General features: G+C 56.6%; 2 protein-coding genes across 13 annotated transcripts in view; one reads left to right on the forward strand and one right to left on the reverse strand.

Annotated features, from left to right (window-relative positions):
- Positions 1–148: 148 nt before the first annotated feature.
- Positions 149–22043, forward strand: IL18BP (interleukin 18 binding protein). 3 transcript variants are annotated; one of them, XM_032489263.1, is made up of 7 exons: positions 149–1996; positions 2373–2460; positions 2767–2973; positions 3598–3721; positions 3808–3955; positions 4516–4740; positions 21607–22043. In XM_032489263.1, exons 2-7 carry the CDS (start codon positions 2433–2435, stop codon positions 21730–21732), a joined length of 858 nt encoding a protein of 285 aa, XP_032345154.1. In that variant the 5' UTR covers positions 149–1996; positions 2373–2432; the 3' UTR covers positions 21733–22043. The 3 variants fall into 3 exon arrangements, with proteins under 3 accessions (XP_032345154.1, XP_014412151.2, XP_032345155.1); XM_014556665.2 differs by having other exon boundaries at positions 149–2460; XM_032489264.1 differs by lacking the exon at positions 2767–2973.
- Positions 4818–22103, reverse strand: part of NUMA1 (nuclear mitotic apparatus protein 1) — a 63649-nt gene continuing 46363 nt past the window's right edge. For 5 of the 10 annotated variants that reach the window (XM_032489219.1, XM_032489218.1, XM_032489217.1 and 2 more), the window contains 19 exons: positions 20985–21105; positions 20317–20474; positions 19912–20029; positions 19697–19814; positions 19169–19309; positions 18090–18212; positions 14538–17936; positions 14039–14080; positions 12479–12547; positions 11050–11160; positions 10745–10963; positions 10494–10651; positions 8887–9133; positions 7846–8092; positions 7089–7225; positions 6556–6732; positions 6237–6353; positions 5904–6125; positions 4818–5533 (listed from right to left, as the gene is read on the reverse strand). In XM_032489219.1, the coding sequence (XP_032345110.1) occupies positions 5522–5533; positions 5904–6125; positions 6237–6353; positions 6556–6732; positions 7089–7225; positions 7846–8092; positions 8887–9133; positions 10494–10651; positions 10745–10963; positions 11050–11160; positions 12479–12547; positions 14039–14080; positions 14538–17936; positions 18090–18212; positions 19169–19309; positions 19697–19814; positions 19912–20029; positions 20317–20474; positions 20985–21105 (5936 nt within the window). In that variant the 3' untranslated portion in view covers positions 4818–5521. The remainder of the gene's footprint in view (positions 5534–5903; positions 6126–6236; positions 6354–6555; positions 6733–7088; positions 7226–7845; positions 8093–8886; positions 9134–10493; positions 10652–10744; positions 10964–11049; positions 11161–12478; positions 12548–14038; positions 14081–14537; positions 17937–18089; positions 18213–19168; positions 19310–19696; positions 19815–19911; positions 20030–20316; positions 20475–20984; positions 21106–22103) is intronic. The other 5 variants (XM_032489227.1, XM_032489224.1, XM_032489220.1 and 2 more) reach the window with 5 other exon arrangements.

A 22103-nucleotide genomic window follows, 5' to 3' on the forward strand; every position in this document is an offset into this window, starting at 1 on the left:
TCCATCTTGCTTTTCTTCTTCCCACCTCTTTCCCTGGGGCCTGGGGATGGTGGCCCTGCCCAACGTCCCTGAGGCAGAAAAGGCCCTGGGCTGACCCTGGGTGACTGTCCTCACCACCTGAGGTCAGGTCCCTCCTCACCACCTCTCCAGGTCCCTCTCAACTTTGGCTTCTCTTACCCAGCTGTGGCTTCCCAGGTCCCCCCATCTTCAGAGAGTGGAATGGGTACAGGGGTCATCCTTTCACTTTTGTCCCCCACATCCCCATGTCAGGCTCCCATGAGAAGTTGAGGCCAGGCTGCCTGAGGCGCTCTCTTCATATTCCAGCAGTCCTGAGTCCCATGACTTCCCAGCAGCCCGACTCTGGCCTTGGTTACACTCACACTTGGTTATCTCCTCTCCCTTGCATCCCCACCCCCCTCCCCAAAGGGCTGTGTCTCTCAGAAGCCCCAGGCAGCCTTGCCTCCCAACCTGCTGGAGACACTGGTGTCCCTAGGGTGGAGTTTCTCAGCATCTTGCAGCCCAGAATCTCCTGGGGCAAGAGGTAGGGGGAGGAACTGAAAAGATGAAAATGTCCTGGGAAAGAGGAGTTAACTTTTAGTCTCCTGTGTGTACGTTAGTCCGGTTTTTACACACACACACACACACACACACACACACACTCTCTCTCTCTCTCTCTCTCTCTCTGTCTCTCTCTCTCTCTGTCTCTCTCTCTCTCTCTCCCACACACACACACACACTCACAACCTCTTGGGATTGCAGCAGGCGATAGTCCTCATGCATCTTCTAAACCTGATTCTACCTCCTAGCCTCCCTGGCTCTGTCCCCAGCATCCCATCCTCCTGATCACAGAAACCACCAACCCCAGACACTCAGGTCTGCCCTTCACTGTGCTCTCTGCATGCAGTGGATCACCAGTCCTATTCTTTCTGCGCCCGCGGGCACGTGCATGACCCTGACAGTGAATGCCTCCCTCATCTCACCCGAGTCCTGGCCTTGCCACAGCGCCAGCTGCATTTGATGTATTCATATAGCTCTGTTGTTACTCAAGCCAGTGGTGGGTACTCCACTCTTTCTGGGAAGTGCCCTCTCCTGCCCTCGGGGCCAGCACTCCAATTTGTGTTCCAAGTGCTCAGCTTGTCTGAGAGGTTCCCGCAGACAAGGCCAGCGAGTGCTCTAGGATAGCTCCCGGGTGGCTCACATAGGGCCAGACGCAGCTGAACTGAGCCATGGCGCTCCAAGAAGGGGCAATTCCAGAAAGGAGGGCTCTTCAGGGCTTCTTGGGAGCCAGGGAGGGGGAATCTAGACTTCCCTGTGAACTTAGATCTATAGCTGTGGCCAAGGGGCTGGGATGACAAAAGTGAGAAAGGTTCATGAGGATGATGGCTGGGTGTTGGGTTGGTGGTTGGAGGGAGTGGGGAGCCTGAGAAAGGCCAGGATGTGGATGGGCTGGTGTGACATTGAGCCTGGAGTGGTCAAAGTGATCCAGCTTGGGATCCCCAGCGCCTAGAAGAGTCGTCCCCTTGAATATAGTGTGAATGTGGAGGAAGGAGGAGGCCTGCTCACGTGGAATAGTGAAGGTGGACACCAAAGTCCTTACCCTTGGCTGGGATGGAAGAATTCATGTGTGAGAGACCGAGTAGTTCACACCTTGTGTGACCCTGGGAGGGTGGGGCTGAGCATGGGTTAAAGACCTCAGTGTGGTATCACCAAGCAGGGGGACTTGAGAGTTAGCAAGAAGGTTCCTGGCCACTGTGAATTTTGACTCAGGAAGAGGCACGGTGTGCAGGAACCTTAAGGACTAGGCCCAGGCTTTTGTCATGTGTGTGCACCTTCTCTTAGTGGCCAGAGCCTACTCTAGGGAATCCTGGTTAGAATAAAAGTGAAAGTGAAATAGAGGGGAGAGGGCAGTACTTTCCCAGAAGGATTTCACTGTATATCCTGCCCTTACCAGAACCAGCTCTGACAGCGAAGCGAGCTTTGCCTCCCTTGTGACTAGGTAAGTCCCTGGTCCTTTGGGGCCTCAGTTTCTCATCCCTATAATGAAGGGGTTAGGCTAGACTAATAACCAGCATGATGTTGACAGTAATAAGAGCTCGGGTGGTGAAAGACTGTTACGAGGTGATCTCCTAGCTTTGTTTCTAAGGCTTGAAAGAACTCCAGCCTGGGCTTGATGCCAGCCCTCCAGGAGTTGTCAGGTAGACAGGATGGAGTGAACAGCAGTGCCTGGCAGCCCACTGAAAGTTCAGACATAGGGAGGGGCTGTGGAGTCCACAGGGAGAAGAAGGCCACACCTATGGCTGGGATCTAAGCAAGCCACTGAGAAGACACGGGAGAAGCAGTTTATTCACCATCTCCTCCCCCGCCTCCCCCAGAGAGGAGGAAGTTGTCACAGATATATAGAGCCAGAGACGCCAGCTCCTGACACACGCATCATGACCATGAGACAGAGCTGGATTCCAGGTGGGACCTGGGGCTGTGCATGTGCGGGTGGAGGGGGTGGGGTGGAGTCTGAGACCAGGATGGAGCCGTGTGGCCGGCCCTGAGGTGAACTCCCTGCAGCTGCTGTGCTGTTGCTTTCAGCCTCTGGATGCTGTGGCTTTGGCTCCATTCCAAGGTCTCCATGTGCTCCATTCAAAAAGGGCCAAGAGGTGGGGGCTGAAGGGTCCTTCAGGAATCTCTGCCAGACTTACTCCAGGCAGCAACACTCTACTGCCAAGATCAAGCTAGGATGTCAGCTGCTGATCTCTGTGACTGTCCTTTCTTCAGACCCCAGCCCTCTGTGGACCCTGCTTCTGTGTGTCCACATCATCTCCCACCTGGCTGGAGCCACACATGTGCCTCAGGCCACCTCAGCTGCCACTGCCTCAGCTGGGATCGCTAAGGACCCCTCCCCCTCCCGGCCCCTGATGCCCCCAACAGCGCAGCAGTGCCCAGCACTGGAAGTGACCTGGCCGGAAGTGGAAGTCCCATTGAGTAAGGAGCAATTCTGATGGGAGCCCAGGAGGGCACGGTGTTCAGAGGGCGGGCTCAGGGCACAGAGGGTCTGAGGGTGGGGTTGGCTCCTGAGTGCACACCCCCCAACCTTCTGCCATGGAACCCACCACCAACCAGGCCAGCTTGGCTGAGCACTCAGCATCCTCCCTCTCCTACTCAGCGTCCTGACTGTGGCCCAGGGCCCTCTCCTAGATGCTTTCAAGTGGGACAGAGAGAATTTAGACGGAGCAGCCAGAGGGCGCCCAGTGCCTTGACTGCAGTGTGCCCTAAGCCCAGCCCCGCCTCCCAGAGTCCACGTGCCCTCTGGCCACCTCCAGGAGCCGTGGCCTACTGGTGCTGCCTCCTTGGCCAGGGCTCCTAGAGTCACGAAGGTCAGGTGCTAGAAAGGGTCATTCTGAAGAAACAAGCTCAGGAGTCATCACCTGGGCCCAGGACCCATGCCCAAATACCTTTTGTTCAGCCCAGGGCCCCCCCTGGTAGACACCGCACTTCCCCTTTAACAGGCTTTCCACGCCAGGTTCCTGAATCACGGGGACTGAGGAGCTAGGCAGGGTGGGCAGGCCACAGCTCTACAGAAGGGCTAACAGCCACATGTGTCCCCAGATGGAACGCTGACCTTGTCCTGCACTGCCTGCAGCCGCTTCCCCCACTTCAGCATCCTGTACTGGCTGGGCAATGGCTCCTTCATCGAGCGCCTCCCAGGCCGGCTGTGGGAGGGCAGCACCAGGTGAGGGGGATGGTGGCCAGGCTAGCAGGAGAGGGGCCTCCTCTTGCGGTCCAAGTTCTCTCACAGCCTTTCCTTCTCTGCTTCAGGCGGGAGCGCAGGGGCACGAGGACTCAGCTGTGGAGGGCCTTGGTGCTGGAAGAGCTGAGCCCTGCCCTGCGCAGCACCAACTTCTCCTGTGTTTTCTCCGATCCTGCGCAGACTGCCCAGCGTCACCTCATTCTGGCCCAGCTCTCGGTGAGGACCCCAAGGGAGGGTTTCCATGGACAGGAGGAGCTGTGCTCCGGTATGGGGAGGAAAGGGTGGGCTCTGTCCACAGGAGCCTCCAGTCAACGCCCACCAAGTCCCCAGGCCTGAAGTGGAAACTAAAAAGAACTTAGGGGAAACATAGCCTAGAGGACAGTGAGAAGAGCTGGCCCTCCCACTTTGGCCCTGATCCTTGTCTGCTTCACTTCCCCAGGCTGGGCTGGACACAAGCGTGCCCCCCTACTCAAGACACCCTGCCCTCCAGCAGGGCCCCTCTGCCTCACCATCCCCATAGATGAGCCCCGAAGCCTGGTTGAAATGTCACCTCTTCGTTGAGATCTGCATACTCTTGGCTCAGGCCACATTCTGCATCAACTTAATGTCATGTTTGTATTTGTCTCCTTTAATGGACTGTCCTAGGGAAGGGATCTGGGCAGAGGCTGCTTCTGACCCACAGCTGTATCTGTCACTCCAGTAGGGCCCACGATGGGCGCTCATAAATGATCTCCAATGGTGGCATGGTGATGTCCGCCCAATCATTTATCCTTTAGGCCGTTATTCCACTCACAGAACATGGCCTGTCCCAGGAGGGAGTGTGGGAAGAGAGGAACTGCCACTCAGAAGCTAAAGAAAGACAAAACCAGATTCAGGCAACACTGGCCCTCAGAAGAGAAGAGAAGAGGCCAGCCTATAATGCTCCTCAGGAGCAGAGGCCAGAAATGGAGTGTGGGAAGATGCTGTGGCCGCAGCAGAGTCAGGAGAAGGGATTTGAGAAGGTAGGTGGTTTGGAGGCTCAGCAGATTCAAAGGTATGCTGCTCTGGTTTTCCCACAAAGATCAAAGCATCTCACCACTCAAGGGAGAAAAATAGACTTTATTTACAAGTAATAACATTTAGAAAAGTTCCATCCCTGGCCGTTAAAAACCTTCCCATCACTCCAAATCCCACCCCAGGGTAAGTCTGGGGAAGGTGAGGGATGAGCTGCCACTGAAGGCTGGCCCCAATCCCCCACCGAGGCACAGGGCCCCTCTCTCCTGGAAAAAGACTGTCCTGTGGGCAACCATGCCCTTGGGTGGTTCGGAGCACACAGGGGTGGGGTGTTCCCACTAGGTCAATGCCCAGTCCTGGCTTCAAGAGCAAGGGCCCTTGCTAGGCCCAGCCACCAGGAGCAGCAGGGACCAGGGCCTGCATGCTCCTCCAATGGTCCCTTCTAGATCCAGAGGCTGAAAGGACTGGCTGGGCCCAAGGACCCAGCCACTCAAAGCCAGCCTCAAATCTAGCTGTGATGGAGAAGTGACTTTAAGAAAACATCAGAAGGCAGGGAGGACCCAGACTGTCCAGGCTCCGGGCCTCCTGGGCCAACTGTGAGGACACATCTGTTCACCTGGCAAAGGTCCAGGAACCAGGCCAGTTGTGGGTAGGCGTCACTGTCTCTAGGGGTCTGGCCGCTGTTGGCCTGGGAGCTGATTGATAGAAGGCACTGAAAGGGACAGAAGGAAAAGGACCAGGCGAGGTCGGCATCAAGGACAGGTGGGGCCACTCACTGGTACGGGCTCTTTAGTGCTTTGCCTGAAAGAAAAAGAGAGTCACTTGGCTGAAAGAGACTTAGGTGCCAGCTTGCTCGGGGAGACCTCTTACTGCTCCTGCACGCCCTTAACTAGGATCCCTGCCTTGGTGCAGCCCTGGACTATCTACCTTCACGCTACCAGTCGCTGGCTGTCCTAAGCTGCTGTGTGTGTCCTCAGTAGGAATGAGTCTGTCCTCTCAATCATGAGCAGCTAACCAGGCAGGGAGCACCTACTCTCCACCCCACCGTCCAGCGTTCTAATTGGGCCCTGCCTGGGAAGCCACCCCATGGGTGTTTGTCAGGGAGAGGGGGACACCTGTGCTTCCACCACGTTCCTAAGAGCTGAGCTCTTCCCCCTGTTGGTGCCTCTACCTTGACCTTGGCCCGAGGGGTGGCAGTGGCAGCAGCGACAGCAGCAGCAGTGGCGGTGCTGGCTGTGGTGGTGGCAATGCGAGGAGAGCGGCGGGTTCCACTGCGGGTGTTGGGGGAGGCCTTGGGCGGGGCTTTCTTCGAGGCTGCCCTCCGCAGAAGGCTGTTTCCAAGCTTCTTGGGTGTATTAAGGATGCTGAAGGCCATTGACTGGCGGCGGTCAGCCTGTAGGGAGGGCCTGTCAAACTGGGGGCGCCACCACTGCCATCCCCCTGGGGCCAACCTGTTGCTCTAGGGCTCTGCCAGCAAAGGGTCTCCCTTCAGGCCCCAACTAACCTGTTTTACAACTGCTGGAGCTGCTTTCTTCTGGGCCTCAGCAGTGTTCTGTCTGCGCCCTTCATGTCGGTCCCGGGGAGTCATGGGGCGAGGGAAACAGCTGGTGGCCTTCTTAGACTGTGGGGAAGAGGACAGTTAGGCAGCCAGTGGCAAGACGACTTCACATCCAAAGCCACATGTCTCAGAGCTGACTGGATCTTGTCCAACCAGCACCTGCCCCCCTTCTGAGCCAGAATCCTCCACTTTAATTTTCAAACGTGGTGACTAGGTCCCGGCCAGCTGCTAGACAGAACAAGACACGGGAGTCGACGTCACCCACCTCAGGGGTGCCAGGGCCCTGGTGGGGCTCTGAGGAGACCCGTTTGCGCTGCTGCCGGGTGGTGATGCCGACGCCCTCAGCTATCTGGGTTGGCTGCATGCTGGCTCGGCGCAGGGTCTCCCGGGGGTCGCCAGTTTTTATCTCCTCGTCTGTGATGGTAGGCAGGCTCAGGGAAGGCTGCACAGGGTGGAAAAAGTGGTCAGTGGACCCCAGCTGTTTGGAAATAGAGCAGGACCACCCCAGTACTCTCTTCACCAGCCTGGCCCACGGAGGAGCTGGAGCCTTCCTATTGCCGAGGCTCCCTTCCTGTTGTCTTCTCTGCCTCCGTGCTGCATGATGGCGGCAAAGAGCAGTCCCTAGAGACCTCTCCCAAGCATCTGCCCACCCACAGTACCGTCACCCGAGCCCCCTCTCTGCCAGCTGTTCCACCCAAAGCAGACGGTCACCCTCCTTGGCAGGCCAGGTCAGGATGCCAAGGGAGGAACTGGTGAACCAGCGTGGGCAGGTCCTGGGCAGGTGGCCCCAGAGCTCACCCTGGACTCCAGAGGGTAGCAGGTCTTCAAGTGCGGGGGGCATACTCGATTACGCTGCTGCAACTCTGCAATGCGGTTCCAGTCATCTAGCTGCTCGGGCTCATCCTGACAAGTGCCCATGTAGAAGCTGTTCCTGCCTGTGGAGGGCAGGGAAGTTGGAGCAAGCGGGGTTGGAAGGCCAGGAGGAAGAGGTGGAGGCAGCATCCTGCTAGCCTTTGCTGCCACCACCCCTGTCCAGCTATCCTGGGGACTTCAAGCCCAGCACCCCAGGGTCCTGTACGGCAGATACGGGAGTGGGACGCACAGACCATCTCCACCTGAGGGGACTGGCTCATTGCTTCCTCCCTAGGGTCATAGGCAGAGGCTCTGACACCAAGAGAAAGTAATGGAGGGCCAGGAATTGATACCCAGAGGGTCCCTGAAAGTCAAGAGCCTCCAAGAAGAATCTGAGAATGGAACCCTGGCCGGCCTGGCCCCTCTGGCAGCCCCTCCCCACCTGAGGAGGGGCCTGGAGGACTCCTGACAGTAGCTGGGACTCCTACACCCCTCGTGTGAGCATTTCTGGTTTACTCCCTGGCTGAGACTGACATCAGCCTTACTGCCCAGCACAGCCCCTCGATGGACAGGCAAGGCCTTGAGACTGCATGGAGGAGGAGCAGTGAGGTGCCAGGGGTTTTTAAAAGCTTGTCCCTTCCCGGCATCAGGATCTGCATCCAGTCTAATCTTTGGGTGTGTTAAGTTCCCACAGTCCCCCTACCTGGAGGGGCCCCGCTGGACACCCCGGCCTGGGAGCGGCGAGCAGAGCTGCGGGTAGTGGGCCGGTAGCCAGGCAGACTAAGCAAAGCCGAGCTGCCGTCGTCAGGAGAGCCCAGGCGGGCTAGAGACTGGGTGGAGGAGGTGGCTCTCGGGCCTGCCTGGGAAGCAGGGGCAGACTGCGTGCTGTAGAAGGAGGAGTTGGCGCTGTCTGGCTCCTCCACATCTAGCTTCTGGAAGAGAGGATGAACCTGTTGAAATGGGGCAGGGTGACACCCTATAAAGAAGCCTCCCGTTCCCCTTCCAAAGCCCTCACATCCCACAGCTACATGCGTCCACACTGCTTTGCCCAGGTCCTTAGCTGCACGTCTGCAAGAAATGGGCCTTGATGCCACAATCCCACACAGGTGCTGAGGCTGTTGACTCTTTTCTGCCCATTTTTCCATTGAGTCTATGCCAATGCTTTGAGGGAGAGAAGGCAGACCATTTTAGAAGTGGGGTGCAAAGGTCACAAAGCAAGGAAGAGGCAGAGCTGGGGCTGGGACCCACGTCTCCTGAGCTAGTTGTACTCATCCCAGTGTCCCTCTGTCAAGTGTGCCAGGGCCATGACAATTTTTTAGAACTTCTCCACCTTCTTGGTGGCAGAGGGCACCCCACACACAAACAGATGCCCCCTCCTGCACTAAAGGCCCCTCTTCCCTCGCTCCCAGCCTGGCAGGCAGCCCACTGGGCAGCCACAATGCATCTCAGCTACCTACAGGGCGTGCTGGGAGGCACAGTCTGGGCTGCAACTTCATACTGTCTCCCTTCAGCCTGCACAGGCGCAGTGCTATACGTGGAGAGAACGCCAGTCTTAAGAGTCAGCAGACAGGCAGCCAAGTCCAGCCCCGCCGCTTTTTACATGAGGCCTAAGCAAATCACTGCCCTCCTCAGGATCTCAGCTTCCCCATCTGTGGGTATGGACTGGTCAGCCCTGCCTGCCTCTGTTTTGAGGACCCGATGGAAAGATGCCCCGAAAGTGAGCACTGTTGTCCTGCAGCCTGACCTTGGTCATGGTGATGTTGATGATTTGCGTGGTGCGCCGACGAGCGGAGCGGGTCTTCCGGCCTGAGTCCAGGAAGACATCCCCCAGGGAGTCCAGGCTGCTCTCCAGGGGCGCCTGACCCCGTGCAGGGATGGGGGTGAAGTAGAGACTCTCCAGGGATTCTACCTTGGGGGGCAGACGCTGGGAGATGGGCGAGGCTGGCTCTCCAGGGATGCTGGTGCCATCTGGTTGGGTACGAGGCAACTTGCTGTGGGAAAGAAACCTGCTAAGGTGCCATTCCTGGGGTGAGAAAGCATTCTGTCTGGCCCTTTGCTCCAAAGTGACCAAGTCCTACATTTATTACAAGACCAGGTCAAGCACCCCATGCTCTCTAATTTCTCAGAGGTACCAACAAGAGAGCCTCTGACCTGGGCCAGCCCTTCCATTTGCTCTCCATCTCTGATGCACCCACATCCACTCCATGGCTCCTTGAACGCCTCACTACTGGTAACGCCTTGACCCTGCTCTCCAGACCCATAAATCTGCCACTTGAGATGCCCCCTGGACACCACAGCTACTCCACAATGAACATGTCCCCAGCCAAGCCCACCTGTCTGTTCCTCCTCCTGTATCTCCTATTTCAGCAAACAGAAAGCTAGAAGAGCAGAGCAGGAGTGACAGCTACCACCCATGCCCCTAGTCATGAACATAGGCACAATCCCACTTCTTCCCTCTCCTGCCAAACCCAGTCGGCACCTCTCCCTAACAGCTCTCCTCCCCCCTCACTCCACTCTCACAGCCTTTCCCTGGCCTGCCTCATCCCCTCTCGCCTAGACTTACAATGGCCTCTGAGAGAGGCACAGAGGGGTGACAAGCAAGGAGTGGAGCCCAGATCCAAGCCCAGCCCTGCCACTGTGGGACCCTGGGCAAGTGACTGCCCCTTTGCCTCAGTTTCATCTGCAAAGGGAGATAATCACAGAACCTATATCAGAACCTACCTCAGAGGACTGTTAAAAGCTCAACAAATTAATGTTTTTCAGGTATTTATAACAGCGTCTGGCACATAAGTGTTTAATAAAAACAGTAAATGTGTTTTTGCAAGTATGTTAAAAGTCTTGGCTTTACCCTGGCTATCGGAATAAGCTTTCCAAGATGCAAATCTGGCCCTGTGCTCCTTAACCCCAAACCCTTCCCAGGTCCCTTAGTCCTTCAGGATCAGGTCTGAACGCCAGCATCCTTCACTGGGGAGTCCAGCCGGCCCTCTGGGACCTGGGCCCAGAGTCCTCCCAACCACACTCTCCAGCCCAGCCAGGCTCCTTCCCGGCTCTTGCTCTGCTCTCGTCACTCTGTCCACAGCGCACACGCACCTGCAGCTCCTTTTAAGACAGCAGGAGTGACAGCCTTCTGAGGCCTTTTGTGACCACTCTTTTCTTTTTACTCCCACTGTACTCTGTACATAGGGCCTAACACCTGTAATACTTTATTCTTCTCCTCTGAGAATAAGCTTCCAGAGGGCAAAGGGCCCACGTCCTATTTATCTCACAGCCCCAGTGCCCAGGATACAGCCTGATAAACAGCAGGCACTACTCAACAGACAACAGACTGAGGGAAGAGGGGCACCTTCTGACCTGGTGATAGTGAGTGGGGCTCCCTCCTCGCAGCTTAGATCCAGGCTGTCAATACTCAAGTCCAGCTGAGGCTTAGCCTGGGGCTCCCGGCTTTTTAAGGCATCTGTCGCCACCTGGAACTTGCCCAGGTCCCGAAGCTGCTGGTCGGCATGGGCGACCTGGGAAGGAGAGGGCCGGGGGAGAGTGAAGAGGGGCCTAGGCGATGGTCTAATGTGACAGAGGCGAGGGAGTCTGTCCAGCGCAGGCCTTACCTGTGCCTCCAGGCTGCGCACCTGGGCGGTGAGGTGACGGCAGGTCTGCTCGGCCTCCTTGGTCTTCAGCCCGGCCTGCTGCAGCTCCCGGCCTAGCCGGTCCGCTTCCACCCGCAGCTCCTTGTTCTCCACCTGCAGCTGCTCCAGGCCCCGCAGCTGCTCCTGCAACTCTTGGTTCTGCTGCTTCTTGGCATCATAATGAGTCTTGGCCTTCTCCATCTGGGTGGGCAGAGGGTGGGTAGGTTGGAGAGGGGTGGGGGTGGGGGTGGGGCAGGGGCAGACTGGGCCAGGGTCCGGCTCCTCACCTGCAGCTTGTAGTGCTCAGCTGCCTGCTCCTTCTGGCTCAGCTGGGCCTGCAGCTCAGTCAGCTGGGCCTGGAGGCGCTGGGCCTCTTGTTGGCTCTCACCTCCCTGGGCCTGGAAAGCATGAGAAAGGCTGATCAGGGCCACCAGTCTGGCTGCTCACCCCAATCCACTGAGCCTCTTGGCCTCCATGGGTATTTCAGACTCCTGCAGTCTCAGGACACAAAAAGTCCTTTTACCCCCTCTCCCAACTCCAGCCCACCAAAATACCACATACCCCCAAAGTCCACCTTCTATAGGCGCTTTCCTTGTCTAGCTACTGCCATTTCTGGAAGATATCTAGTGGCCTGCCTTTGCCTTCTTTGAGACCAGGCAAAACTATCTCACTCTCTCTCCACAAGAACAGTTTCCCTGAGGAAGGACACTGATCCCCAAGGAACACCAGGGTGCAGAGCACGGAGCTAGGCACTTGACACGTGTGCTGAGGACACGTGATCTCATTTCTCCTCAAAACTGCTCTGGGAAGTAACTTTATCTCCACTTGAGATGGAAGAAACTGAGCTCAGAGATTTAAGCAAACTGACCAGGGTCACAGTGACTAAACAGCAGAGTAAGGTTTGAACCTTGGTCCACCTGACTCCAAAGTCTGTGTGGGCTCATTTATGATGCCACCACCGCCTCCTACCCAGACCACAGTCTCCCTGGGAGCAGGGCCTGTGTCCGATTCTCTGTCCACCTACAACACCAACAAGTGCTAAGTCCATAGTAGGCACTGCACAAGACCATATGCCCTTACCTCTCCCACATCTCCCAGCACTGGGAACCCCCCAAAAGGAGTATAATAAGTATCTAATTATCACGTAAGCATGACAAGGTGTGGAGCACGTGGAAGAAACGGGAGCTCTGAACTCCCACCAACTCCTGTGACCCTAGCTAAAAGCTATGAAGCCTAGAACTGCAAAAAAGCAAATATTAAACCAAATAAACCATTGAAAGCATTAAGGATATTAAACTGTGTTGTAATAGTAAATGTCACTGACACTCTCACTCCAAGATTATAAACTGTCTAGACTAGCATAATCCAATTGAACTTCCTGCAGTGATGGAAATGTTCTGTATCTGTCCTGTCCAGTATGGCAGCTACTAGCCACACATGGCTATTGAGCAGTAGAAATATGGCTAGTGTGACTGAGGAACTGAAATTTTAATTTAGTTTTAATTTAAATAACCACACATGGCTACTGGCTACTGTAGCAGACGGCGAAGGTCTGAGGGTTGGAGTCACTCCTGTCTTCCCTGAGAGCTCTCAGTCACAGGCAGGGCTCCTAAGGCTGCCAGACCCCAGGATGCCCCTCCACAGCCCGAGGGCTTACAGAGCAAGCCCCTCACCCTGAGGCAGGCAGAGGCCAAGCCCATCCCCCAGCTGTCCCACCTTCAGCTTCTGCTGCTGCACCTTGCTGGCTTGGTCATGGTCAGCTAGCTTCTTACTCAGTTCCTCCACCTGAGGCAGGGATGGAAGAGGAGACAAGACTCAGGGGGCCTTCCCCTGGATGTCCAGACAAATTATGGGCTTTCCCCAGACCAGTCCCCAGGGTTGCTGGAAAAAGAAACTCAGGGCCTTTCTCTGGCCTCTAAGTAGGGAACGGCTTGCTGCCCAGGCTGGATGGCAGGACCTGAGTGTGGTGACCCAACACAAGTGCTGCCAGAGCCACCTGCCCACACGGCCTCTAGCCCCTGCCTGCACAGACAGAGGCAGCAGAGTCGACTGGGGAGCTGATGCCTCACCACCACCCTACTGCTGCCCCCGTTCCCAGCCCCCCACCTTCCCGAGCCAGGACAGGAACAGGGGACCCAGTCTATAACTCCAGCAGACATACTCAACAAACGCCCAACCCTCTTCCTCCCAGAAACTGCCAAAGCAAAAGGCCAGATGCTCAGACCTCTCCCCCATCTCCACAGGCTGTTAGGGTTTGGCACTAGCAGTGTGGCTGCTGAGATTAGCACCAGGGGTCAGACTGCCGGAAGACGAGAGCAGGACCAGCACACACACTCCAAGCCCACCCTGCTCCCACAGAGAGGAAGAGCAAAGGGAGGGAGGGGACAAGAGGGAGTGTAACAGCCACAAGCACTCCTGGCTCCTCCAGGCATTCCAGGAGCTCAAGCATCATCAGCAAAGGCAGGAGGCAAGGGCTCCAGTGCTAACTGTTTGCTCTTCGGGTTGACTTCCCCCATCATCTCAGACTCCTCAGAGGTGATGAGAGGAGAGGGGGGCTGGACTCCTCAGCAGGCCCAAGGTGACAGGGTAGGAGGGGTGGTGGAGGACGGGTGCTCCCACTAAATACCAGTTTGATAGCCTTGACGTCTAGGGCAGCACAGAGAGATCCATGTGAGAGCGAGGCAGCCAGACGTTGCCTCTTCTGTCTGGTGGAGGCCCCTCCTGCTCCTCTCAACCTTGGCCTTCCTGCTCCCAGACATCTCTTATTTCATGCTTGGGGTTAAAGCCCCAGGGGGTGATGGGCAGGCGTCCTGAGCTCACAACCCCCCTAATCTGTGGGGGCCGCCTTGCACATCACCCTTCTGGTTTCTGCGGGAAAGAAGGTGGCTGTGTTAAACAAGGCCCACGGCCATCCTGCAAGTCCCCTTAGTTGAGAACCCAAACTCAGAGCAGGACTTGGCGGTTTGGGAATCCCTAGGACTGTGTGTCACTGGTTTTGATATAGGAAAGATGAAGCCTACCCTGCCCCTTGTCCCTAGCAGATGGAAGTACAGAAGGGTGAAGAGGCCGACCTTGGGATGGGCGGGATGAGGCCCAAGAGAGGGCCCAGCACACCGCACTCTGTGGCAGCCTGGGCCTGGGTTCCACGGCTTGACCCTGCCCCCTTCACAAACAGTTCACAACAGGAGCCGGCGGAGGCAAGCTGCAGCCGGGGTCATGCACCGAGACTGGTCACCGCTTAAGCAGCCAGCATTTAGCGAGGACCTCAGGCATTACCTGCTTAGTTTGCTCTCTCTGAAATACCTCTAGCTGCTCCACCTGTGCATGGGGGAGGAGCAACAGAGACAGTGAGATGGGGGCCAAAGAGGCATCGGCCCTGCTGCCAGGCTGACCTCACTGAGGCTCTGATCTTTCCCCCAAGAAACTGGACTTCTAGTAATTTTTTAAATGCCAGTTTGGCTCATTGTAGCCCCCAGTGGCTCTAGGGGCCTCCACCAGAGTGTGCAGGTGCCCCTCCTCACCAGTGTGCCTCCAATGGGATGATGGCTTCACAGCCTGACTCTCCAGGGACAGAGCCTTCAGGGAAGGGCAGGCGCCTGATACTTTCTTTAGGACAACAGGGAGCAACAAACTCGAACTCTACCAGCCACCCAGTGAGTGAGGGGAGACAAGACACTGCAATAACGTGGGAGCTGGAGGCCCAGGAGTGCAGAGGGACAATGTTCCAGTCTCTCAGGTCTGCCTGCTTGGGGATGTGGTTGAGTCGGTGCCTCACCTGGGCAGTGAGTTTCTGCCTCTCCTCCTGGAACCGCTGCCTCTCCTCCAGTACCTTGACCTTGGCACCCTCGTACTTGGCAGTCATCACCTCCAGCTCCCGGGCAGTGCTCTGCGCTTCCCGCTGCATCTCAGCCAGACGGGTCTCAGCATCAGCACGTACAGCTGCCAGCTCTTGGCCATACTTCTCCCGGGCCTGGTCCAGCTCCACTTCCAGAAACTGCCGGCCGAGGGTGGCCCGCTCGCCCAGCCCCCGGTTCTCCTCTGCCAGCAGGCCGTGAGCCTTCTTCAGCATGCTCAGCTGCTCTGCGTAGCTGGCCTTCTCCGCCCGCAGCTGCTGGGCTGCTCGCTCCTGCTCTGCCACCTTCTGCCGCAGGGGCACCAGCTCCCCGAGCTCGCGCTGGGCCCGCATCAGCTCTGCCCGCAGCCCCCCAGCTGCCTGCTTGCTCTGCTCCAGCTCCTCCCGATGGCGTTTCTCAGCCGCTGCCTGCTCAGCCTGCAGTTGCTGGCACAGGTGCTTAGCAGGCAGCAGCTCGCTCACCAGGGCCTGTGTGCTGGTGTGCTCCAGCTGCAGGGCAGAGAGGGCCTGCTCCTTCTGGAAGAACTTCTCCTGCCATGCCTTCAACTCCTGGCCCAGCTCTTCTGCTCGCTCGGCCTGCGAGGCCAGCTCCTGCCTCAGGCTCTCAGAAGCCACCCGCTGCTTCTCTGCCTCCTCCCGGAGGCTCTGGACCTCCTCCCGCAGAGCAGAGCTGCGTTCGGCAGCCCTGGCGCTGTTGCTGGCCGTCTCCGCCTGGAGCAGGCGCAGCCGCTCTTCCAGCTTCTGGCTCTTCTCTGACTCAGCGATAACCAGCCGCTTCAACTCCTTGCTCTCGCCCTCCTTCTCCAGCACCTGGCGGTTCAGGATGGACACTTCCTCCTCCAAGCTGCTGATGAGGCTGTTTTTCCTCTCAGCCTCCTGCTGGCTCCGTGCCACCTGGGCCTTCCACTCATCCTCAGCCTTGCTGTGCTCTTGGGCCTTGGTGTGGAGGGTGGCCAGCTCCCTTTGGGCTGTGGCTAAGGCGTCCTGTCCGCTCCCCAGCTCCTGGGCCTTCTGCTCTAACTGGCCCCGCAAAGTCTCCAGAGCACCAGCCCGCTCAGCGTGGGAGGCGCGCTCAGCCTCGAGGCTGCGTTCCAGGCTGGAGGCTTTCTCCTGATGCTCGCGGCACTGCTGCTCCAGCCTGCTCACCTCCGCCCGCAGAGCCTCCAGCTCAGGACCTTTTCCCTCAGTCTTTCCAGCAGCCTCAGACTGGGTTCCTGACCTGGAAGCATCTTCTTGGCTGGCCACCCCTAGAGACTGTGGGTGCGCCTCTTCTTTCCGGGCCAGCTGTTCTTTCAGCTGCTCTACAGTTTGCTGAAGCTCCTTCAGCTCTGCCCTCTGGGCTGCCTCCTGCCCAAGAAGCTTGGCCAGCTCCTGGTCCTTCCCCTCCTTTTCCATCAGGGCATGGGCCAGTGCCTCCTGCAGGGCAGCAAACTCCACACGCTGCTCATTGAGGGCATTCTGCAGCCGCATCTCAAGCTCTGCCTTGGCGGCCTTCTCTAGGGCAAGGTCAGCTTGGGCCCGGCCCCGCTCCTGGGTCAGCCGCGCCACCTCCCTCTCCTGCTGCCCACGCTCTTCCTGCTGCTGCCCCTGACTCTCCATCAGTGCAGCCCGCAGCCTCTCCAGCTCACTGCCCATTTGCTCTGCCTCACGCTCCATGGCCTGCAGTGCAGCCTGTGTGCTGCAGAAAGGGCGTCCCTGCTGCTCTTCCAGCCACTCCGACTCGCTGTCTCCTGCTCTCGGGGGCTCCTTGAGTAGCTCCCGGGAGGCTGTCTCTTGCTGCTCACCCGCCTTGCGGACCAAGGCCTCCAGGCGGGCCACCTCCTTACTGGTGGCAGCCATCTTCTCCTGCAGGGCGGAGAGGTCATCTGCAAGCTTCTGGGCCCTGACCTCCTTCTCCTGGACCTGCTGCAGGGCCCTGGCCAGGTTGGCATGGAGCTGAGCGAGCTCACTCTGCTGCCGGCCCATCTGGAGCTCACTGTGGGCCTCTATCCCTGCCACCTTCTCCTTTGCCTCCTGCAGCTCCTGGCGGGCCTTCTCACATTCCTCCTTCAGGGTCATCAGCTGTTCCTGGAACATGGCGCCATACTGTGCCTCCTCTTGCTGGCTATCCTCGTACCGCTCGCGCCAGCTGGCCACCTCCTTTGCAAGCTGCTCACACTCACTCTCGGCCTCGCGCTGGGAGGCTATAGCCTCAGCCAGCTCCTGCCGCAGGGCTTCTGTCTTGGCCTGATGGGCCTCCCCAAGCTGCTGTAATCGGGCCTCCAGCCCCTTACGCCCAGCCTTCTCTTCTTCTAGCTCCTTCTGTTCCTGCTTGTGCTGCTCCACGAGGCTCTGAGTCTCTGCCTCCAGCTTGGAGATATGACGCTGCTGCTCTCCCAGTGTGTCTGCGGCTCTGCGCTTCTCCTCTTCCAGGCTGCCCTTGGTGACCTTCAAGGACTCCTCAAGGGCCCGGACCTGCTCCTGGAGCTGGGCCTTCTCCTGGGCCACCCTTTCTCTCTCGATTGCTTTTTGCTGCTCAGACCTCAGCTGGGCCTTCAGCTCTATCACCTGCGCCTGGGCCTCTGACTGCTCCTGGCGGGCTGCCTCGACACAGGCATGGAGGTCCTCCACCTTTCGGCTCAGCTCTGCCTTCTCCCGCTGGGCCTGTGTCACTGAGGCCTGGGCACTGTCCTGGGCTTTGTTAGCAGCCTGAAGCTGCTGTTGCAGGACTTCCAGCTTGGCAGCCTTCTCCTTCTCCAACGCCTCCAGCTGCTGGAGGGCTGCGTCCCTCTCCCGTAAAGAGGTCTCCTGCTCCTCGGCCGCAGTGGCCAGTTGCTGGGCATGGTCTCGCAGGGCCGCCTCCTGCTCCTTGGCAGCCTCTTCCAACTGCCGCTCTTTCTGCTTCAGGCTGTTGCTCAGCTGCTCCACCTGCTGGCGGAGAACCTCAGAGGCCTGTTCCTGCTGCTGGAGGGCCTGCGTGAGCTGCGCCTGCTCTGCTTTGGCCTGCTGCTTCAGGCTGGCCAGTTCTTGATCCTGCTGCTGGATGGTGGCGTTGTGGGCAGTGAGCTCGGTGGTCAGCCTGGCCACCTGGGCAGACAGGTGGGCCCCCTCAGCCTGGGAGGCCTGTTCCAGCTCTTCCTTGGCCTGGCTGAGGTTGGACAGGGAGCCCTGCAGCTCGGCAATCAGGCCAGTCAGCTGCTGCTTTTCTTCTTCAAAGTGGCTCCGCTCGGCAAGCAGCTTGGCTTCCCGCTGGCCCCGCTCAGTCTCTAGCGCCTCCACCTGGGCTCGGAGCTGGGTGTTGTCTGCAGCAAGAGTGGCTCCCTCCTGCTTGAGGGTTTCCAGCTGGTGAGAGAAAGAGATAAATGGGGATCAGAACGACTCCTCAGTCACTTTGGCCCCTCTGGGAATTGGAGACCGCCAGAAACCTGAATGTGGTGAACACGGGTCTGCAGCAACCCCAGCGCCAAGATCTTACCACTGCCCCTGCGACCCTACCTGCAAGACGTCGCCCAGCACCTCGCCCTTCTCCCGGGGTGGATTCTCCCGCAGCTGGGCCAAATGTTCTTCCAGCTGTGAAAGTTTTCCCTGAAGGATTTCATTCTTCTCTTCAAAGCATTTCTGCGAGTAAACAAGAGCCCCGTGTGAAAAGAGGTGAAACAGGCACAGGATTACCACATAAGCCCTCATGAATGTCAAGAAAACTCTACCACCTTGTTACCAAGATCTCCTTTTGCCCTGACCTAGGGGAAAACATGTGGATCCCAAGGACCTGCAACCATGAGAGACCTGACTTTCTAGCCCTAGTTCCAGGGCTGAATTAAGTAAGGTGACCCGCTAATTTCTTTCCAGGGCTGTGGAGTTTACTTCATATTTCTTCACTGTATACCCTTCCCCAGACATAACCTGATCCCCAGATTATACAAATACCCACTAACTTAAAAATATCCCAACTGGGCATCCACAACAGCAGCAACCACAGCACCCCTGGTCCCCTGCCCCACTCTACACCACTGTTGACTGCTTAGCATTGAAGCACCTACAGGGGGCCAGGCCCTATGCTGGGCACCTCTCTGAATTTCTCATCTACCCAACAGATCTGGGAGATAGCTATTACCACTCTTTTTTTTACAGAGTTAAGAATATGAAGCTCAGATGTTAAGTGCCTTGCCCCAGGGCTACACGGTTATTAATAAGTGGCAGAGCTGGGTTCTTAATAGCAATAATAACAGCAACTAATTCACTGAGAGCTCACTTTGCACCAGACAATGTGTGGTAAGTGCTCTATATACATTATCTTATAATGGATAAGGCAGCTACTCATTCTTCTTGCCATTTTAGGGAAAGGATGTTTAGACAGAAAGAGGTCAAGTAACTTGTTCAAGACCCACACCTTATAAACAGCAGAGACAGGATTCATAGGTGCACTGGACTGAGGCCCATTACAGCACACTATTAAGCCTTGAAGGGAAGTCAGTGTAATTCCCAAAGCCCCCCCAAAATAAAGCAGTGAAAGGACTTCAGCTTTGAGCATGTGGTCAAGACTGTGACCCTGCCTCCCTAAAGAAGAGGGTTACCTTGTCCTGCAGGGCTGTGCTGAGCTCCTTCTCCAGGTGGGCCTGCTTCTCCCCCGACTCCCGCGTGGCCTTGCTGTGCTCTTCCGTCAGTTCGTTGAGGGCCCCCTGGAGTTGCTGCAGGTGACTGGCAAACTCCCGCAGCTGAAACAGACAAGAGGCGACTGCATTGTCAAACCTGCCAATACCACTGCTGTCTTAGAGGTTAGTAAAGGGTGAACAGATTTGCATCTTTATGCAATTTGAGCTCCAGGGACTGGATGCCTCCAATTATCCTTCCAACCCTCCTCAAAGCAATCGTGACTAATCACACCTCTAACTCAGGACTACAAATCAAAATTTAGGGCCACCAGCCAGTACCTGGCAGTGGCCAATTATGGAGTAAGGAAAGGGACAAAGTGTGCAGATCTCCGGAGAGACTGAAACAGGACAAGTGCCAGGACATTCTTCTCAACCATCTTTTGGGGAATCATCCACACCAGCTCAGCCCCAAGGGGTTTCCAGGTGGGGACCAGACACCCCAACACTCACCTTAAAAGAAAGGTCCCCATTCTCCTCAGAAAGTTGGTTAATTTTGCGATCCATCTGGCTCTTCTCTGTCTTCAGGTCCTGGCACTGCTTCAGAGTTTCATGGAGCCGTATGGTGAGGCTGCAAGGGAGAGGAGCAGTGAGAGAAGAGTATAGCCCCCATGATCTGGGGGCGGGGTTGGGCAGGGCACTGGGAAGGACAGCAGGGAGAACTATACCTCTCATTCTTGCTACGGAGCTCCTCAAGCTCCCTGGGCTCCAGCGGGCTGGCTGCCTGCTTCTCGTTCAGCAGAGCCAGGCGGTCAATGCGCTGCTGCATCATGGCTATCTGTGCATCTGCCCCGGAGGAGGGGGAGAGGAAAGGAGAGTCAGCGCAGGACTAAGGGGAGGAGGGGGAGGAAGGAGGAGGCATCTGATCTAAGGGAAAGGAAGGAGGGTGGCAATGACAGAATCAGCTTCCAGGAGGTCAGCCCGACAGGCTCAGGGCAGGGCTCTAAGCTCCAGGCAGAGCAACACAGGGGACAACAGAAGAGGCCACAACTCAGGTAAGCCCAGCACATCCCCAGATGAGAATCCCAAATGCTGCCCATTCACACACATCTGCCAGCGAGCCAGACACCTACCCTTCTCAGTGAGGAGCTTGCGGTTCTCCGCCAGCTCCAGCTCCAGCTCATCTCGATTATTTCTCTCATCTGCAAGCTGCTTCTTCAGCCGTCTCATCTGGAATTGTGGGGTCTGCAGGATGTCACCCATGGGAGAGGCTGGAGAACCTGAGAGGAAGCTGAGGAAGGAGATGGCCCAGATACCATGGTCAGAGACTGACATGTGAGGGCTGAAGCGACAGACAACAGGAGATGGGGAGCTGGGCTCTATTGAGCACCAGCTGCAAGGCCCAAACACCTGGGTTTTGTCTGCAGGGCTACCTCAGGCTTCGTGACATACCTTGAGAAAATTTCTCTTTCTCCTTTCTCTAAGCCTTAATTTCTTTACCCCGACCCCCAAAAAGGAATGCATTCCCTTTGCCTCTGCAGAACTGTACTGAGAGAAGAGCATAGTTTCCAAGGAAGTAAGAAATTCCATAAACGGAACAGCCTTTGAAAGGCCTTCTGCCCAGGACAGATCCCAGTCAATTCCCCCATTAGCACTGGGGCAGGTGAGGACATCCCAGATCTATAAGATATATTCGAATCACTCTGATGATGTAAGGAGGCTGGCTGGTCAAGAGCATAGCCTCTAGTATGCAAGGATTTGAGGATGTTGAGACTCCCAGGAGAAGAGGACCAGCACATACTTGTTCCCACTGGAAGAGGCAACTTTCTGTAGCTCTAGGAAGCGAACCTCCCTCTTGGCCTGGTGGCTGGGTGGGGAGAGTTCTTCAGATGTGGTACTGGAACAGGGGGAAGGGACAGGAGCTGGAGGTGAAGAAGCAGACAAACCACAGAGACGTTAGTAAGAGGGTGAACAGATTTGCATCTTTATGCAGTTTGAAAATTCATCTTAGTGGGAATGAATCCAGACACTTATATGTAAGCTGCAGAGGGAAGCCCCTGGACAGAACTTGAAGTCTGCTGTCTGGGTTATTCAGAGGTCAGTGCTCTAAGCCAAATCAAGCAAGGCACTTCCATTTCCGTGGATCACCAGTGCTCAAAGAGCACAGTGGAGTGACAGTGTCCTCCCAACAACCTCTCGGGTCAGAGCCACAAGCCTCCTTTCTGAACCCTTCCATTCTGATACCTTGCACTGCCAACGTGACCTCTTTCTCAAACTCTCCTCTTCCCTTGGTTTCCATGACCACCTTCACATGGCCCTCGTACTTCTCAATCCCCATCTTAGTCTTCCACACCTGCTCCTCCCTCTTCCTCCCACCCTCCAAACCCCAGAGTTCTGATGTGGCCCCCTTGCTCTGCCCACAGTGCCGCAAGGCTTCAATGGCTATCCCTACATGGACTTGCAAGCCCACAGCCTGGCCCGAAGACCACTCCTGCATTCTAGGCTCACATCTGCAACATCTCCACCTGAAGGGCTCACAAGGAACTTGAATATGAGGAACATCAAATTCAGCAGCTGGAAGAGAACTTGGCTAGACCCACACCTTACATCCTGTCGCCATTAGACGGCTCTTGTAAACAAGCAGAGCCAGCGCTCTTTCTAGAGCACTTTCAGAAAGACTTCTTGGTATATTTGATACCTCTCTGTTCTGACACTTATTCCTTATCATACCTTCTGGTTTATGTATCTGCCTTTCACTCAGAACGCAAGTTTCATGTAGGGAAAAAACATTTTTAAGACTGTACTCCCAGCTTCTAAGCCTAATGTAATGATTATGTAAATAATAAAAAACAAAAAAAGATGTATGGGCAGGTGATTAGGGAGAACCTACAGCAGATATGATCACCTACAAATGTCCTGC

Source organism: Camelus ferus, chromosome 10 (assembly GCF_009834535.1).
Source record: "Camelus ferus isolate YT-003-E chromosome 10, BCGSAC_Cfer_1.0, whole genome shotgun sequence".
NCBI classification, from domain to species: domain Eukaryota; kingdom Metazoa; phylum Chordata; class Mammalia; order Artiodactyla; family Camelidae; genus Camelus; species Camelus ferus.

What these genes read in the sequence shown, in the direction of transcription:
- IL18BP (XM_014556665.2), top strand. Translation starts at nt 2,433, where the DNA reads ATGACCATGAGACAGAGCTGGATTCCAG. An exon ending in GGAAGTGGAAGTCCCATTGA is followed by an intron (nt 2,974 to 3,597) that starts GTAAGGAGCAAT and finishes ATGTGTCCCCAG; the next exon opens with ATGGAACGCTGACCTTGTCC. An exon ending in AGGAGAAGGGATTTGAGAAG is followed by an intron (nt 4,741 to 21,606) that starts GTAGGTGGTTTG and finishes CTCTGCCCACAG; the next exon opens with TGCCGCAAGGCTTCAATGGC.